Consider the following 20,198-nt stretch of genomic DNA (forward strand, 5'->3'; position numbering starts at 1 on the left):
AAAAGAATGTAGTGGCATGACTAGTGAAACCTATGCTGACACTGGATGGGAAGAGGCTGGTCTGGTTAAAGACTGGACATAATATGTGACTTATCTTTCCTGTAAAATGCATAAAATAAATGTTTAAATAACAACTTAGCAATTAATATTAAAATACAAAAGTATTGTAAACCTACCAGTGACCCCCTTTATATTTACAACACGTTTGGAGAGTAAGTATAAAAAGCACAAAAAGGACAGAACAGATATATATTTCTTTGGTAATGAAATTACACATGTACACATTCCTGAGGGCAGACTTCAACTGTGAGCCATCCAAAGATCAGAGCTGATAAGTGGCGGCTGCCTGCTCATGAAAGCCAGGGAGGCCAGTCATACGCCAGCCACGGAGGAATGAGTTTTATGACTGAGCTCAGAGGCCAAAGGCTGTGAGTAGGAAAGTGCTGCTCTTAAGAATACCTACTGCTACGGAGGCATGGTGGTGTTTCCTTTCCCCCTGTTTTCCAGCACAGTATATAGTCTCTGAGCCAGAGAGGAAGAAAGAGATGTAGTCGGAGAAAGAGAGAGAGAGAGAAAGAGAGAGGAACAGTTAGGGAGGCACAGAGAGAGGGAGTGAGAGCAGAAGGGAAGAAAGGAGGGTGGGTGGGTGGGTGGGAGGGAGGGAGGGAGGGAGCACAGAGCACTTGTTTGAGGGAGAGAGAGTGAGTCAGAGAGTAGCAAGGGACAGACTCAGAGACGAGAGAGAGCTAGAGAGAGGAAAAGCAGGAGAGAGAAATAACGAAGAGGAGAGAAAAGAATAGAAGACTGAAAGAGAAAGCAAGCAAGCGAGTAAGCAAGTGAGAGAGAGAGATCAGCAAATAGGAGGCAGCCTCTTCTGGCAGTTGCATTCTGACCACGGACAGCTGGCTCGTCTCCGCTAGAGAAGAGGGAGTTCTCAGTGCCCCGGCAGAGAGGCGCTTTGCTCCAGGAAAAAAGACAAGTCCTTCAGGGGAAGATGGATTCGGACTCTGGAGAGCTGAGTGAGGGGGAGCTTTCTCCAGGTGAGTGGGCTCTTAAAACCACAACTCTGCTCACGCAAACAGACAGCACTCTGCTTACACACACTCAGTGAGAGCCCTGCTGTCTCTGTGAGACCGAGTCTGGGGCTGTGGACGCCGGCTCCGTTGATACCGTTAGAGAGGCAAGCTGAGACACGTGCTATTAGTTTACTCATTAACACACCTAACTGACTGAGTTGTTTAATTCCCTATTTGCACGGGACGTTCTTGTGGGATTAATCAATATCCAAAAATGGCTCTCCATCAAAAGTGTTGTTTTTACTACAGTTCTTCTCTTTAGTTAGTTGCTGGTTTGAGATGAGAGGTCTTTTACTTGATTCTTTTGGTGGGTGGAAGACTGAGTAGATTTAATGTTATGGTGGGGAAAAAGAGTGAGGGTTACATGCTTGTGCGGTGTACTTTCCTGCGTTCCTTTGAGGCTATTCTTACACAGCAATGATTTAAGTGTCAGCAGAGAATTCTCCATGGGTAATCAAGTGGTCTAAGAAGTGAAACTGTCAAAGGCAATTTTCCCAGACACATGAAAGAGGGGGTTAAAAAGCTCATATATTAAGATTTGGCAATGCATCTCAAAATAAATAATTTAGAATACATCCAAAATGTATTTTGTTTAAAGCTTGTACTAATTTGACATATTACCATAACATGACAATATTACCAAGGCGGTTAAATAGTGGCAGATAAATGTTTTGTTTACATTTTTAACTAGTTGATTTGACATCACATTATTCAGCAATTTGGCATCTGACAAAGCTTCCTCTCATTTGTACTGATCACCTATAGCTCCATTCTCCATAATATCAAGCAGTTGAACCTGCGAAGGATCTGAGCTGACAGGCTGCTGTAAACCTCTGTCAGCCACTTGCTTTGTGCTTCAAATACTGCCCATGTGTGGCACTGTCTGTAGTCTTTCAATACATCACAATAGGCAACTAAAAGCCAATTTGCTCTGTGATTGTAACACTATCAATATTCATTTCACTAGGGGGTTTAGAGAGGCTTGTCATGGAAAAGGTTGGTGCCCAGGAACAAAAAGCATTTAAATGCTCTGCACATGCTCTGGGGCTGGATCCCAGCCACTCACTCCATGCTGGAGCGGGGGGAGCAGCATAATACCAGGTCTGTGAATGGGCCCAGCGCTTGAGTCAGAGTAGGGGCGGTACATGGCGGCTAACAGTACAACGCTGTGGGCATCTGTGACATCACCGCCCCCCGCCGAGGGCCATCACTCTTTCTTTCTGCACAGCTTACGTTCACTCCAGAGCTTTCTGCCCTGAGCTATAGATCCCACAGACATCTGCAACTCAGGGCCATGTTCTGTTTAAAATGAGGGTGTCCTTTATAGCACTTTGTGGGACAAAACAATTTGCCATGAACACATTTTTTCATACAGCTCCTGCTGGTTTTGCTTATCAAGCACACACACACACACACACACACACACACACACACACACACAGCTGATATTTTGCAAAGGCATTTCCGAAAGCCTTTTACAGTACAGAAAGCATGTACATTTCTATGATTAGGCTATGCCTGCCTTGGAGACAAAACTGTTGGTCACACTAGGAGTAAATGACAAAGCCAGAACTCCTCATCAGATTCATGTCCAAATGGTCCCATCTCTCGGCAGCCTCTGTGTTTATGGGTTGTGAGTTGCTGGGCAGAGAGAAAGGTGAGGTCCGAGTGCTGAAAGACCCACTCGACAGAAGCAAAAGCCAACTCTGGATCCAAACTTCTCGCTCTCACTGAAGTCCTCTTTATGTGGGTTGGTGGGAGGGGAATCAGAGACTTCATGCAGCATTAGAGTAAATCTGACCTCACAATGAGCACGTCGGGACAGTACATGATGCGCTTCATGTGTACTCCACAAAGATCCTATTCTCCATGTCCTGACCTGGCGGCCACCTCACTGACATTTGAACAACAATATTTGAAAACTAACTTTGTGCAGCTTTTTGAAGTTCTCCGAAACAAATTGTGTGGTGCCATGTGACACCTACTGACTTGAACTGGTAGAATTGTCTTTTTTTGGGAGATGCAGAAGCCCAGATTAGCATCAGCAGGAAAAGAGCAAAATCTGCAGATGCTGTGTGGAAAGATTTTCCCCCCATTGTCCATTTATTTCAGTCTTCACAGAAGGCTAGATGCAGGCACTCGCCATGTATACTGGGCAGTGTGCAATCACTATCAAAGCAATTAGAGATTGCCACAGGACTGTGTGCTACTGGCTACTGTGTCTTTATACACAGACAGAGATAAGTAAGAAATGAATGGACAGGGAAGAATGCCGGAGTGTGTGCTCCTCTGCAATACCCTTTGAACTGATTTATGTGACCGTTCTGTCAGGGAAGCATTGCTTTCCACTCAGGACAATGCTGTCTGTGAAAAGCTGTGTCCCACATTGCATGGGCTCTATGACATTGCCCCTTTTCCTTTTTCTAGTGAAATTACAGAAGCTCTGAAGTCACTCTCAGAGTTCTCTATCCTGTGAAAAAAACATCACCTACATGGGCCCCCTGGATGTCCAAGGGGAAAAGACACATTCCACCGGGCCAGCTTAAACAAACTGACATCTTCACTCGACCATGATGAGGCCGGGGCACTTCCCCTACAGGAGGGCACGCCGACCTATCAAAACAGTCCAACGTCACTGTGTAGGCCCCCCTCTCTTCTCTCCCAGGGTCCGCCTGGGACAGAAGCAGCCAAGGCGCACTGGCACCCAATAAAAACTACACGTATTATTTAAAGTGCTCGATCAGGACGGGCAGACGAGGCGCCATGTTGGCAGCTTGGGCAGTGCCAGATGCTTGAGCGATGAGGGGTTGACACAGGATCCCTGCCCCGCTCGCCACTGCCCAGTCTTTAATCTGCTCCGCAGATGGAGTCGCCGCTTTGCACCCAGGCCACGCGTTGCATGCGCTGCCAGAAGCTAGCGCTGGAAAATCTGTCAAACTCACCGAAAAAGAAAAATAGAAAAAAAAATGAGAGGAGGGGGGGGGTGGGGGTGCTCTAACTGGAAAAGGCGAAGGCAAGGGAAAGTGATTCGCACCCCCACCCAACCCCCGTCCCCAAAACACACAGCTCTACTCCTGAGAGGTAGCGAAAGCAGCATGGCGGCTATAAACGCCAGCTCATCTCTCTGTGGGACGTAAACAGATGCCCCTGCGCTTCTCGCAACGTTCATCAAAAACCATGTCTGTTTGTGGGCCGGTGCGCCTCTTGGTGACGCGCAGCCAAACTAAAAAAAAAAAGCCACAAAAGGCAAAGCCTTGCAGCTTTCAGAGACACAACGGCCGCCCGAAACATGGAAATATTTTCCCTGGGCCAGACCTTTTTTACGAGACCTCTGACAGGCAACAGAGCCCAGTGTTCATACCAGAGGCCATTAGCGACCCTGGGTTTTGCTGAGGCAGTCTCTCCGCTGGCGTTGGGAGGTGGAACCACAGTCATTTCCCCCCGACTCAGGCTCATTAGACTGTGGGAAAGAGGCCCAACCCGAGGCGGGGAGCAGCTTTCGTAGGAGATGAGGAGGGCTTTTCCATTTAAGAGCCTCGGGTGAAAGTGGAACTCTTCGATTAAATGCTTCTCTCCCCACACTGCAGAGACAACTTGCAAATGGCCTCGTTCAAGCTGCATGCAGAACACCTGAGAGAGACAGAGGGAGGGAGAGGGGCTGAGTTTTGTGGCGCGTTTGGGCGATGTTTGCTTTTGTGCTCCCCAGAGTGCCTCTTCTGTCTCACTGTCAGAGTCACTCAAACACACACACACACACACACACTCACACACACACAACTGTGTGCACACTCAGACACACAGGCACAGTAGAGACAGACAAACACACAGAAAATGTGCACTCAATTCCGACAGCTGTACAGACTCAAGGGAAAGAGAAATATAACTGCACTGGCCATGACTACGAGCCAGCTGAAGGACAGACACACATACTGTACACGCATACAGGCACACATACACACACACACATGCAGACATATTCACGGGTATCAAACTTGACACACAAAGTGAATGTATCCAAATTTAGAGCAGTCAAGTAACGGTCCTTGTTTTTTTAGGCAGAGTGAGGGCAAACGTCAGCTGGGTTAATTTAATTATCTTTAGGTTTTCTTCAATCATGAACCTCTTAACCATGCTATCTTTACCCATGCCATATATTTGAAGTGTTTAACCAAATGTAAAGACAGAAATATGGAACTTGCAAAGAACTTCAGATCTTTCAGGCAGATAAATGGAGTGCAGCAGTTCTGAGCCTCATGACCACAGCTGCCTCTGTTGCTGTGTGGTGGAGAGGAACTGAGGTGCAGTCCAATATTCTGACCCACACTCAGACACTCGCACTGAGGAACACACACACACGCCAACGCAAACACACCCACACGCCCGTCATCAAACCACGCCCTGATGAAATACACAGCGAATAAACCTCAGACACCAACCATTTCAGACAAGGCCCTGTTTTGAAAGACGGCCTTAATTAATATGCTGTAGGTTTATGGAGACGCATTGGTTTTTCAGATTTTGAAAGCGTCCATTTTGAATCACTGCCTGCCGGGAGCGAGCCAACTGACAAATGGACGCCAGAATTATGGGGCGAAACTGGCAGCCCCTCGCTGAAAGCTTTCTTGGAGATGAAGCCGCCCCATGCAGAGGCTTGGCCAGGGTCTATCTGGTCCAGTGCCTCTGAGGCCCAGTGCCTGCCCCCACCCCTCTTACCGACTGTCCCCCACTCCCGCCCCCTAGTTCTTACGTGGCAGCCTCCGCCAGACCCCTGTGCTCTTCCTGACTGGATGAATGGTGATGCCTGGAGGGTCCTCGCCAAATGTTATCTCGCCTGCAATCAAATAATAACTTGCAGAGATGTTCCGTTGCATCACTGTGGGGGTCATTGTTATGACATATTTATTTTGGTTCTGGACGAAGCCTCTCTCGCACTGGCTTCCTAATGAGTTGTAGGTATCACTGGCAGATAGAGAACAGATCTTGACCTTTGCAGGCATGAATCATTTCCTTTGTCAACAGTGTCTTGAGTTCCAGTGTGCACTCACACAAAAACATTGCCGTCAAGCACATGCACAAGGCACACTTCACATAAGCGTCTCTTTAAGAGCTCTCCTGTGTCGAGAGAAGCAACACGAAGAACCTCTTAGTCACCCAGACGCGCGCGCGCGAGAGGAGTTTGGGGTATGAAATGTTCACCTCTATACAAACAGACATTATTGCTTTAAGAAGTGAGAGAAGCCAAGTAACTGGGAAAAAACATTTTTGTCTGTTAATATGATGTTACAAATACATTTCAAAGTCCTTTAGTGGTGTTTAGCGAGTAGGTCCTATATCACATATTGTGTTCATCATTAATTTTACTGTTCAGAAAAAATACCCATTGTTCTACTTGTTTATGTAAACACATTCCTGTGATTAAATGTAAAAACAAGCTTTAATCCCACTTCCTTGGCCTGGGACAAGAATAATAAAAAACACATTTGTCTCCGCACAGTCCCTGCTGTGACATATTTTTACTTCAAAGTCCAAAACAAGACTGTTAGAAGGCAACCTGAAAAGAGTCGTAAAAGGCCGCCCGTATTGAGACCACAGAGAGGAAGGGAAGCCCTCTCTGAGGTCAGATAGTTCAATTAAGTGCAATGAGAGGCCTGGTTGGATTTCAGGAAGCAGAGCACGTCCCTGTGTAAGCCACTGGTAGCATCAGTGGACTGTTTTTCATAAGCATGCACATGGGGGACAGGAGAAAGCCAAGCTGCGTTTGTAAGGGACTGACAGGAATACTGAGCGTGTGGAGGAGGAAATATGGCTGTGTCTTGCGTATGCTGTGGGTGTAAACCAAGTGATGCCTAGAAGAGCTGCTAATAGCCAGTGAGAAGAGTGAAATGGCCTCCTCTATTAAATGCATTATAATATTCTCTACCGTTTCAGTCCTTGCTACCGCTATTTGGCCCTTTCACCTTTTTCCATCTCTTTTTATCACCTCTCCATTCTTCCTCATTCCTTTTTTTCTTTCAGTGAGTCACTTTCCCTCTTTCCTCGTCTGTGTTTATAGGGAAACGGCGACATCTCAGATGGAAAAAATGAGGCACGCAGCGCAGCGTTGCCATGCCAAGCCCCAGGCAGGAAAGACTTCCAGCTTTACCGCCCGCCATCTTTATTAAGAAGGATCACACTGTCTGTCATTAAAGTTTACAGTTACGACCAGCCCCCAGCGATTATTACAGTAGCACCATCATTACTTTCACTGTCTCGCAGCCAAGACCAACACTGCAAGAGAGAGAGAGAGAGACACACACATGGCAACAGGCACAGTTTTAAAGTATATAATCACTTCGACCGCAGCCACCAAAATCATCTTAGTTAATGGCATTTTAGGATGGTTAAAGGCGCAAAGTAAAGGACTAAGCACTGTCTGGGCTTCAGGAGAGAGGTGCGTGTTTCCACAATACAAAAACAAAAAAGAAGAAATACAAGTAAAAAAGCGTCATTTCGTCGCTCATCCACACGGCGTGTCCCGGAGGGAGAGCAGCTGCAGATGTACAGAGTCTGTCACGTCTCCCCTCGCCCGCAGGAGCAGCCTGGCACACAGATATGCTAATGGTTACCCTCCACATGAAGCCCACTGCTCCAGTGCCTGACTGGAATCAGGACTATGAAACCCTATGAGTGGTTGGAATGTTTTCCGTGCTGTTTAAACTGCCATAATTCAGAATTACAGTGAGAATGTCTCCTTGGCTTTTGCTGGTGATGTCTGGCACACGTTGTGGTTATAAACCCCCATACAATTCTATTTGGAAAAAAACCCAAAACTTTGCAGAAACCGATCGACACAGTTACAGTATGCCTTGCTGTCAGGTATGGCTTCCCAAATATGCCTACAAGAGTGTAGCATAGTGTACTTATGTCATCTGACTTAGAGCTCCTCTAATATCTTTAGCAGATGGATTGTGATGGCTTGCTGTTTTTAAACGCTGGGATGAAAGGCTTGGAGTCTGGGTCTCTGGTGATCCCTGAGGGCTTGGATGGTGATGTGAAACCTTGAGAAAAGCTTTCCCTGAGATCAGACCGCGTTCTCTTTTGCAACCCCGCAGCTTGATTTTCCACTGTACATGTGTGTGTGTGTGTGTGTGTGTGTGTGTGCTCTGATATTGATTCGCTGTGTAGCAGGGGAGCACACTAAGGTGAAGGCAGCGCTGTGGTACTCACAGACTCTGGGCCTGGTGTCTCGCTCGGCAGGTCAGACGGTGGGAAGACTCCAGGGCTGAGGTCTCAGCATGTCTGGGAGCTTTTTTATCCTTTTCTTTGCTCCCCACTCTACGCCACAGACTGACAAAGCACCTCCACAGCAATAACAGACTACGCTCTGGAAGCCCCGATCCATAATTCTACATTACAATCTCCACAAGGCTCAGGAAGGATCTAAAAAAAAGGACAGTCATTGAATGAAATGGGTTAGGTGTATGTATGTTGTGCGCATATGACTTTCAGAAAATAGCTTACTTTATCTCAGTGGTGAATGTAGAGGATGTGGTCACGTCACCTAAAATCCATAAATAAAATGGGGCTAGGCAAATTGGTTTAGCTTAAATATAAGTAAGGAACACTTAAATCACACACAAGTCTTGATGTTGTGTGATTTTAAAACCCTGTGACATATGCAAAGGGGAGAAGAGCTGAATCAGGCACTGCAGAGCATTCAGTGGGTATTTCAAATGAATCAAAATAATACAGTATTTTAGCTGCTGATACTCAGGCTCTTGGCAGGAAATCCAAAGAGAGTGGAGCGGGGGTTACTCTGTGCCAAACCAAATGGAAACAACAAGAGAATGCAGTACATAACAGGGAACTGTATTTGCTTATGTGTGTGCGTAAATTCACAACTTTGTAGTCATATCAAATGGTGTGATGTCAAAGCCACAAAGTGACAACCTCACAACTCACGAGTGCCCTGCTTGTTGAGAGATGTGTGATGTGGCTGCGATTGCTTTAATTAATTCTGTGAAACCGGTGTGAGGATAGAGCTCAACACCTCACTAAGGGGTTCACAGCGTTCGTCTGCTCTCTGGTCTGGGTGTGGACACCCCCTGGTGAGTGTCTGTCCTTCACCGCGCTGGGGGAGGAGTGATGATGACAACAACACTGCCCTGTGGACAGAAGGCCGTCATCGGCCGTGTCACTGGAACAGATCGATGCCACGCTCACTCTGTCCCTCACTCGGCCTCCTGTGTGGGCATGGTTTGGGCAGCGCTGATGGATTGAGGGCACTGGGTGATAGAGAAGCCATCTGACACCAGTGGGGCACGCGCATACACACAAACACACACACAGACGCACACACAAACACAGACATAGACACACACACACACACAGACTCACACACACACACAACTAACTACTCTGACCATGCCCTCAACAGTGTAGAGGTACAGAAGCTCTAGGTCTTCATACCCCAAAAACATGGTGAATGCTTCATGTAAGTTCATATGGGGTGTATTCTCCCCTAAGCTATCACTTACACTGTGTTCACGTATTAAAAAAAGAAAACTGCCTCGTGTGTGACAAGTGATTCTTCCTCCCCCTCTTGTCAAGACAATGGCGTCACATTCAGAGAGACGACAGTCATTGGAATGACTTTCAGACTTTAGACTTTATCCCTACAGTAGTTAATAACATAACAACATCATAAGGAATGTCGTGATAATGGCAAAGAGGTTTAAAGTTTAACTCTTAACGATGACAAATGGCTTTGAGGCCCATTTGTATTGGACATGGTTCATCAAAGCCCATTCAATGGAGCATGATCCAGTGTCCCCTCAGGTCGTGGTGCGGTGTCATGTGATTTCAAGGTGGCGGACCTTACAGCAGGTCATTCACCACTAAGGCCTGGGAGCTCATGGGCTGCAGAATAGTGATAGTTGTTGAAAGCTGACATGAAGTGACAATGGCTGTCTTTGTGGCTCTGCCTGCGTGCTTGTCTCTGCAACTCAATGGGGATGTGAAAGGTGATCCTGCGAATGCGAATGTGACGTTGAGTTTGGTACATTTGCTGAAACCTGCCATTGTGCATCATACAGAAAGCACTCAGATTTGCTGGAGTAGAATTAGTTGGAGAGATGTCTGTCTGAGTAACTATGGCCAGCAAGAAGAAAATCTCTTACAAAACTGTTTATGAAACATCCCAACATAAAGTGCAGTCAGGAAGATGTGTTTGACGTGTGTGATGTAGAACAAAAATAAAGCCGGAGATACAATTGTGCTGTGCCTTTCTAAAGCTAAAGCGTTCCAGTCCAGGTGACGTCAGTTGGCATTTTACTCAAAATAAGTTTGAGGTTCCATTTTTTCCAGTGAGTTCACCTTCACATGGTCACACTCCAACAATGGGGAGCTAAATCGAAATACTGCAACCAGCAGCTCAGTCCATTTTAGACAAAAACTATGACACATTCTTATCATGGAGATGCCCAATCTGAGAAAGAAGATTACAGCAGATAAGCACAGGAGGAGCAGTGCAGGTGTAGGAGGGGTATGGGTCAGACCGAGGACAAGATGGAAACCAAGAACTTATAAAAAATGCATAGCCTACTTGAGTAGCCTCAGATCAGTCAGCATGTTTTGTTGTGCTACTGGTAAATGAGAGCGTCCTTTATTTACAGTCATAATGTTTGGAGGCTGGGAAATTGACAAGCTGCTAGTGGTGCATGACAAAGTAAATAAGGGGTTGGGCAAGACACACACACACACACACACACACACACACACACACACACACACACATACACACACACGGGATGAGAGAGTTGTGCCAGACTGTCTGTCCAGTCCACAGCTGTCTTTGATGACACAGGGACCATTTTTGGGAAACAGCTTGTTTGGCTCCATATCTGTTTTGTGTTGACCTGCTTGAGAGCAGTGGTGACGCTTTTCAGTGGTCAGGAAACATCTCGTGTTTTCTTTTTTTACTTGTGATGGAAAAAACAGAGCCCTACAAACTCTGCTGTTATTGACCATTTTGAACATAAGGAAACAAATCTAGAGTTTACAAATGGTGGTAAATCCTGTTGGTGCCAGTCACAGCTATTTAAAACAGACAAGGCAATACTGTCTCAGGTGATATCTGCGACGCCATACTGAGGTATCAGCCAAGTTATGAACTGAGACCAAGCTAACAGAGACCTGTCTTGTAATGTTGATGGGAAAGAAGGACCAACTTCAACACCAAATAGCTACCTGCGCATTGCTCATAAAGTGGGGGAAATCACATTTTAATGAAAGCAATGTCACACGGCTCCAGCTATGAGATGTAGACTTATCAGCTGTAATGACTGTATCATGGGTTGAGTGATGGGGGGGGGGGGGCAGAATGTAAAACAGATGAGCCTCTTTCTCACAGCACTGGTAAATGGAAGCAGCCATGGCCTTAATGTCTGTTTACAGAAGTAAAACGTTTCAATTAAGTGCTTCCCCCACCCCTGCGCAAGCTGCTCCCCAGTTCTCATAGCAGACAGCTGCTGGGCGGAGAGCGCTCTGCAACTACAAGACCCTTTTAGAATTCACATCTAAAATCAATGGACAAACCTCCGAGCCAGGTTTCAATAGTTTTAGGGATGTAGTTTGAAGGTGGAAGTTCTACAGCTATTCTAACACTATATTTATTTCTATATAAACAATTTACACTCACATTTATTTATGATGTTGATCTTTCATTTTCTTTTAAATGAATTGGACCACTTAATGTTAGGGATTTCTGATGGTTTCCAACTGTGTTCAACTTAGGTCCCAACTGACTCAGGGACTCTCAATCAAAATGTCTTTTATTGAAGTGCTGTCTCGGGGGTAATCAGGGGAACATTTCCCTCCGGATGCACACTAATGGGAAACCTGGTGTCTGTGCCGATGTTGTTCTGATGGATAAATCCACTGGCTTCTGGGACTGATCCAAAGTAAGCTTCCAGTCTATTTTTTGGATCCTTACCTAAATACCTTGGGTTTGGCCTAGTTCCTCATTGTCCTTACAGTCCATACATATATATATATTGCTGCAGAAAGCTAACTCAGCATTTTGGATACTGGTTGGATATAACTTTTCTATGAATGTTTGTGACTCAAAGATATGCTGCTAGATGAAGCTTTCACTTTTAAAACATATTTTTAGGGGGCTGTCTGAATGAAGAGTGGGCCTCCATCAAAAGGCATCATGGTGGAATGAAACATGACAATTGCTGAAGCAATTTATTGTGAAGCCAGGTTCCCGAGCAAGCCTCCAGGACAAACTCATTCCGATGCAAAGGTGGCCAAGTACATCCCATAATATCTCCCAAACTGTCACACACAGTAGTGAAGCTGGACATGTCAAGGGACTGTGAGTGTCAATTATCCAGCGCCTGTCAGTGGCCTGCCACATGTGATTGTTTGATTGTGCCGTGACGAGCCAGCGTGTGAGCTGTGTCGGACTTGGTCATGGGCGCCTAGTGAGTCGGGCGTGTCCACTCATATGTGAGAGCGGCAGACAGGAGGGACGGCAGGGGTCATTTACACCAGATGACACTGCTCACTGCTGCTTGGCTACAGGCAATCTGGACGTCTAGAAAAAGTCGCCAAAAAACATTTGTGATGGTTCTCACTCTTCTTGAGTCTGACGCGTGGCCATTGTCCTCCGGACATCTAGATTTTGATCCTGTCAGGTGTGTAGCATCATTGCAAATGTTGGAGCAGGTCAACATCAAACCTACATTACTGGCAGAGGTTTTTATATCAGTCTAGGAGATCATGTATCTGAAAAACATGACTTGCCTTTTGGTGTGGCCCAGGGGAGCTGCCTTGGTCCCCTGCTATTTTCCCTATATATGCTTCCATTGGGAAACGTCATAAGTCAGCATAATGTAAACTTCCATAGCTACGCAGATGATACCCAATTGTATATTTCTGTGGAGCCAACTAACCCAGATGGCCTTTGCTCCCTCACTGCATGCCTAACCTCCATTAATCAGTGGATGAGCAAAAATTTTCTGAAACTAAATGATGACAAAACAGAGGTACTTTTGGTGGGACCAAAACTAAAGCGAGATATTGTTCTTAGTAATATGGGGAACTTGGCACACCAGGTCAAACCAAAAGTAACAAGCCTCAGTGTCATCTTAGATGCAGAGTTAAGTTTTAAGCCCCATATCAGTAAAGTTACTCAAACAGCCTATTTCCACTTGAGAAACATTGCCAAAGTGCGGCCCTTTTTAACTCAACAAGATGCAGAAAAACTAATTCACGCCTTTATCACTAGCAGGTTAGACTACTGCAATGCACTTTTCACTGGTCTTCCCAAAAAACATCTAAAGAAATTGGCACTCATACAGAACTCTGCGGCTAGACTTTTAACTAAGACTAAGAAGAGAGAACACATCACCCCTGTGTTGGCTGAACTGCACTGGCTCCCTATTTCCTATAGAATTGATTTTAAGGTTTTGTTAATTACTTACAAAGCTCTAAATGGCATAGCACCTTCATATATCTCTGAGCTTTTAATATCTTATCAACCACAAAGGAAACTTCGATCATCCAATTCTAATCTTTTAATCGTACCCAAAGTGCTCCACAAGCAAAGTGGAGAAGCTGCTTTTATCCATTATGCCCCCAAACTATGGAACACCCTGCCTCTGTACATCAAGCAGGCGAGTTCAGTAAGTATTTTTAAAAAAGATCTGAAAACATACCTGTACAGGAAAGCTTTTAGTTAACTCGTCTTATCCTGTAGACTACTTTTTCAGATTATTCTACATCTGCTGCTATTGGAGGGCGCAGCCAGCCAGAAGCAGATGGGCTCCCCCTATTAAGTCAGGTTCTGCTCAAGGTTTCTTCCTGGAATATGGGAGTTTTTCCTTGCCACAGTTGCCATATGGCGTGCTTGTGGGGGGTAAGAGGGTTAAAGCTGCCAGTCTTATGACATGTCATTTTCTGTATTTTTGATATGTTGCTGAGTGGATCATAAACGGCCCCAGCAATGAAGAAATGTGATTGATAATGACTGACTGACTATTATTTTGTTACATGCTTCAAATGTAAAGCACTTTGAGCTGCATTCTGTGTATGAAAGGTGCTATACAAATAAAGCTTATTATTATTATTATTATTATAACATCTTTGATCAACTTATCTGATAAAATAAATATTGAACTGTTAAACTGAATTCGGAATTCTTCAAAAAAAACGGGGACAATGTAAGCCTAGTGTAAAATCAAGTGATGCCAGGCAGGTGACTTCAAGGTCATCTAAGAACAAACACAAACATAAAAAAACATAAACGCACTGACCAACCATGTTTACCGTATACATGGACACACATCACACATACACACACAAGCAGGCATACACACCAAGAGGACTATTTACATAACACAAGCATTCAGAATTTAATGCAAAACAAGAAAAAAAAAATTGCTTGTCCCTTTCAATGGATCACTGTTGTGCCTGAAGTGCAACACATACATACAGAGACAGGGACGGAGTTTCATCAGCGCCAAGCAAGCGGAGGAATCTTGGGCTGTGTGGAGTGTGAGGGAGGGAGAGACGGAGGGAGCCGGCCCAAAATAGCCACTCTCAGGCCAGGGGCTGGCTGGCCTGCAGCTCAAGCGGGGCTTCAAAGTGCGCTCCAGTCCCGAGGCAGCGCCGTGTCTGTTTCTCATTTCTCCAGCGCTCTGAAGAGGCACAGGCTCACTCGTGCGTTTGCTCAGACGTATGGGACTTAGATGGGCTTTAATGATCATGTCCACCACAGATCATTGGGTTCGCCTGTGAAATTCAACATTTTTGCGACAGTGCATTGTGAAGATTCTGTTGTGGATCAGGCATATTGTAGCGATGTAGATTTGAAAGGAAAATGTGGACATGTCCTCAGATATCCTCAGATTTCGAAAGAAAAAATACTCAATCCACTGGCTACCCTTATATCTGCCTCATCAGTGTACTAACTAGAGAAGGCAAATCATTCATTCCTGTATAATTTTGGTTCCTCAGCAACTAAATATTGTGCACTTCCACTTCCAGCTGAATAATGCCTCCTGGGGATTAGTGCTAGTTCCACTTCACCTTGCTCCCCACGTGCTCCATGTCTAGAGGGCAGAGTGAACAATAACACAAATGCTAAATGGCAGCGTAGCAGCAGTCAAGGCTGGGGCCTCAGTGGAGGAAAGGGTGGTGGTATTACTCTGGTCTGGCACTGAACTTAATAAGTCTTTTGCAACTACACAGACTCAAGCACACACACACACACACACACACACACACAGACTGTTAATGACCACGCTGAGGCCCATCCATGTGGTGGGCGTGACGTCCAGCCTCACGCTGTGAGTGTGAGGCCGGTTCCCCGTCTCTGGTATTGACCTTTACCCCGGCACACAGCTGTGCTCATCTCACGTCTGAACCAGGAGCCATCACATCCCATACGTCCTCCCCCTGGGCCTCCCCCCTACCACGCTGGACATTGCCATAGTGCATGAAGGTTCTTTTTGCACAGTCCAAGGACCAGCCATCAGATAGATTTATAGCAAAGGACAGAGCGTGGCTCTCTGCCTGCACCTCGTCCACAGATACAGGCTGAGAGCCCTGCCTTCCCACCAGCTCACAGGGACAAAGGAACTGATTCACATCCCAAAAAAGGCAGGAAGTGCTGATTCATGAGCATAAGCAGACATTGTTCAATTTCAGAACACATTCAAATTAGATGCAAAACTCAGTGAATATCAATGGTGTTGACATCTGAGAGTCACATTATTGGTACATCACTGGGAGGGCTACTTTGGATGAAGCAGCGAATTATGATTAGGGGGGCTATCTAGACATGGAACCTCAAGCGGAACTCCCTAAGCCCTGTGAAGCTCCTGTAATTCTCCCTCTATTGGCTTTTGCTTCTATTTAAGTTTATTAATCATCATGCAGGTCTTCATAGAATTTAATGAGCCTGGCACAATTCCCTGTATCTACACACATTACATCAGACAGTGCTGGCTGCCAAATCATGCAGTTAAACTTGAGAGGTTGAGCTGCCAGCTGAATAATTCTGACATCCTTGTGAAAATCTAAAGGCAGCTGTGCGAGATCTACTGCCTGGTTCTGTTAACCACGGGCAAAGAAAAACATTTGAAGACCCTTATCTACACATGCAATACAACAGCTGTAAGTATGCGAACATTTGCATGTAAAACTGATCCCTGCCTCACAGCCCGCAGAGAGTGCTTTGAGCAGAGAGACGAGTGTATTGGATGGCAGTCCTGAAGGAAGTGAGGGATGAATGACAGAAAAGAGAGATGTTGCCTCTGCAGAGAATAGACACCACGCAAGCCCAGATGGAAATTCAATGCTTCGGAGGTCAAAGATGTTCATTCATGCTGAAGAACTCTGGGTGGTTTCCGTGATTCTTTTCTGGAGAACGGTGAAGTGCTTGCTGCACACACACACTCATAGATACACACAGTGAAAGACATGCTCTCTCTCTCTCTCTCTCTCTCTCTCTCTCTCACACACACAAACACACACGCAAAGCCCTGAGCACAAGATCCTCCGGCTTCCAGCAATGCAAATTAAAGGTCAGGTAAGAAAAAGGCCACAGAAAAGCTCACAACAGAAACATGCAAATGCTACCCAGCTAGGAGAAACACTGGCACTATGTCCCTTTGGTACAAGAGTCGATGTGATGTGAAAAGTTTGAAAGCAACCTTCCACTGGTAGGCTGGCACTGCTATCCTCAATCTTCACTGTGTTTAACATGGTTTGGAATCGCTTCACAGAGGTTCGTTTGGGTTATGTGTGCCGCTAATGTGTTTAGATTAAATTTACACTGAACGTAGCAAGATCACTCTTGTCCTGTAATTATACTGTGAATATGGCATGGAACATTTGGTTAGCAATGTCAATAAAGTATAAGGGTGGGCAAAATCTCGGTGGTTGCTTTGGTTGGAAAATAATCCAATCAACTCATCTTAGATATATAGATCTGTGGCTAACCTCTTCAGCTATTGTTGGTTCTGATTCACTCAATTTTCGTCTTGTCATCACCTCAACCACTCCAAAAAGCTCACAGATTCATTGGGTAGAAACGCTATTGGGTTTAACTGATTCTTAGATTAGGGTCTTCTGACTGTCCTATGGTGATCCTGAGATTTATGCTATCACCACCAGGAAATCAACTGAAGAATCTGCAGCTGTCTATGCTCACTATCCCACTTAATTTAATGATGTATATATGAATAGTAACACAGCTATTCTAGTCATACTAACGGAATGCTACCTGGAACAAAAACAATCATCTTTCTCTCTCTCTCTCATTATGGCATACTCAGAAACTGAAACACTAAGGCTCGGTGAAGAAATTCAAGACAAGAGATTTTGTAGTATTTGAGAGCATCTGTCATTCAAATATTTTTGTAAAGACCAAGTCAGGGAAGCAGTGGCGTAAATGAGGAATGTAATACCAGAAAAAAAAAAGGTTAAGCTGGATTCAATTGTTCATAAGTAACGACAAGTGATCGTGGCTCCGAATAGAGCCTCTATTGGAACCAACAATTACTCAAAAATGGTGTTCACCCTCCTGGATTTCCTGTCTGCATCACTATTATTCCACTCAAACTCAGTGTTGACAGTTTTGCTGTGCAAGTTTAGACAAATATGGCTTTCCGGCCCACCGAGGACAGCTAAAGACAAAAGTAAACAAAGGCTTTGAGCGCATTTGGTAAAAAAATAAACCAGCACAGCATAGGTTTATAGGATTGTGCTGCCCTGATGTTGGCTTGGGTGTCGGAGACTGGGATTTGCAGATAATGGCTGATGTGTGTGTGGTTTTGACTAGAGCACAGCGCCATTGGTCTAAAATGACAGCTGTGGCTTTTGAGAACATTTCTGCTGAGAAGGAGAAATGGCTTGATGTTTTTCTGAGGAGGGTAGAATAAAAGTGCTCCATTGCCACCAGCTTTAGTCATAATTGGTGATATCTGCCGTGTAATTTGCTGCTGGGCGGTATCTAAATAAAACCCCATTTCCAGTGCTTGCCCACGCCTCCTCCAGTTCACATGAAGACAAAGACCGGTGCCACCTCACATTAAACCACCTCCTCCGTCTGTTCCCTCACGCTGACGCTTCAATTCTTCCTTGCAATACTTTTAAAAGGTGGCTACTAAAGAGTCCTCTGCGTCATTTTGTGTAGCAGGCCCATGGAAGTGAGCTCGAAAACAATCCAGAGTCACACTGTGAAAACATGGCAGCCAGTGGGGAAGTTAGACATTCAAAGCTCACCAGACTGGACTGATATACAGGAATTCCAGCCAACATTCCTCTCTCTGTGTTTACGTTCTCCATCCAATAACCCATCCTATTCAGCTTTCCTTGTGTCAGCATAAGAGTTTATGAACACTTGGGAGGACTCATAAACATGTTCCAAATCATTTTGGGCTGAACTGGCAATCTCACCTCCCCAACTGCACAGGATCACTATGTGCCAAGCGGAAAAAACTAACCCCTTCTCCTTATATTTGTGTTACAGGGCAGGAGACCTTCAACTCGAAGAGTCTAGCACTACAAGCCCAAAAGAAGATCTTGAGCAAGATGGCCACCATGGCTGTGGCCAACCTCCTAACAGACGACACCAGCAGCGAGATACTAGACGAGCTCTACAGGGCCAGCCGTGAGTACACCAAGAGCAAAAAGGAGGCGCACAAGATCGTCAAAGATGTCATCAAAATCGCCCTGAAAATCGGCATCCTCTACCGCAACCAGCAGTTCAGTGCAGAAGAGCTGGAGACAGTGGAGCGCTTCAAGAAGAAAATGAACCAGACAGCCATGACTGCAGTCAGCTTCTACGAGGTGGACTACACCTTCGACCGGAACATTCTCTCAGAGTTACTCCTGGAGTGCCGAGATCTACTGCACGAAGTGGTGGAGCAGCACTTGACGACTAGGTCACACGGGCGCATCGACCATGTCTTCAACCACTTTGCTGACCTGGAATTCCTCGCTGAACTCTACGGGTCCTCAGACGAGTACAGACTCTATCTGCGGAAGATCTGTGATGGCATAAACAAACTCCTTGACGAGGGTGTGCTTTAACCACACTCAACATCCTCCTCATTCTCTGTTTGCTCTGCCTGTTTTTCAATCAAATTGTTTTTGTTTATACAAGGAGTAAGAGCAATGTCTGTTTCCACTTCTATGTTTATTTCTTGTGCAACTTCCACTTTCCTTATGCTTGTTACCGATGAAGCCTTATTGTACGTTTCTATGTAGATCAGGGTCCAATGTGTAGGCCTATTTCACAGCTACGAGGATGCATTTACCATTCCAGGACTTAAAACACAACCACTAAATTATAGCTCATACCAATGATGAAGCAATGCATGCAGTTATGAAGGTCTACTATAGCATGTTGCAAATTCAAGATAGCGTGTTTGCATTGGTAGTTATAAAAAGGGTTTGACAGACTCATCACTGACGAATATTACACAGCCAAAATAAACTCCTGTTGCCGGACTCTTCAAGATGAAACCTGAAAACTCACACCTTCTATATATCGTGCAGCACTGTACATAAATGAATGCCGCTGTTGTATCGGTATAATTTGAGGATTTGTTGGGTGGGCTTCGTAATCCTTCTTTTCCTGAAACTCCACTCCAGATCATGTTCAGACGCTGTATGTTGGCTTTGAAACTTCAGCTTCCATAGTTTTATCCAGAGTTTGCCAAAACAAAAAAAATAAAAAATAAATAAGTGCTGTCTATGAAGACTAGCTTTCTATTCACTATCAAGCGTGTGTATGTGTGTGACCATTTTAGCAACTTCCTTATTGCAGGAGTGTAACACCTTTCCTTCGATTAAAGATTTGTTTTAAATCTGTTTATTGTTTCCAAAACTTTTGTTATCAAATCATCGGTCGTGGTGTCGGCTAGCCCGTTCCTTATGAATGACTCACCTGAGACCTGAGCTTACAGAAGAGAAGTCGGTACCTGCTGTGTGGAGTGTGACCTAACAGCCTACCTGCAGCTGCCATGGGAGCTACTAAATTTAGCCACAGGGATTATAAAAGCAGAAGGTCAGACGACCAACTAATGAAGTGAGGCTCTGGATCCAGAGACCATTATTTATGAG

General features: G+C 45.2%; 1 protein-coding gene across 1 annotated transcript; it reads left to right on the forward strand.

The window, feature by feature from the left end:
* Positions 1-689: 689 nt before the first annotated feature.
* Positions 690-19,946, forward strand: tnfaip8l3 (tumor necrosis factor, alpha-induced protein 8-like 3). The gene is made up of 2 exons (XM_076287815.1): positions 690-1,040; positions 18,601-19,946. Exons 1-2 carry the CDS (start codon positions 995-997, stop codon positions 19,161-19,163), a joined length of 609 nt encoding a protein of 202 aa, XP_076143930.1. The 5' UTR covers positions 690-994; the 3' UTR covers positions 19,164-19,946.
* Positions 19,947-20,198: the final 252 nt, after the last annotated feature.

This window comes from Alosa pseudoharengus, unplaced genomic scaffold, assembly GCF_046254945.1.
Source record: "Alosa pseudoharengus isolate Yale_2024_CS ecotype anadromous, Long Island Sound unplaced genomic scaffold, YU_APseudo_1.1 YU_APseudo_1.1_scf_16, whole genome shotgun sequence".
NCBI lineage: Eukaryota > Metazoa > Chordata > Actinopteri > Clupeiformes > Clupeidae > Alosa > Alosa pseudoharengus.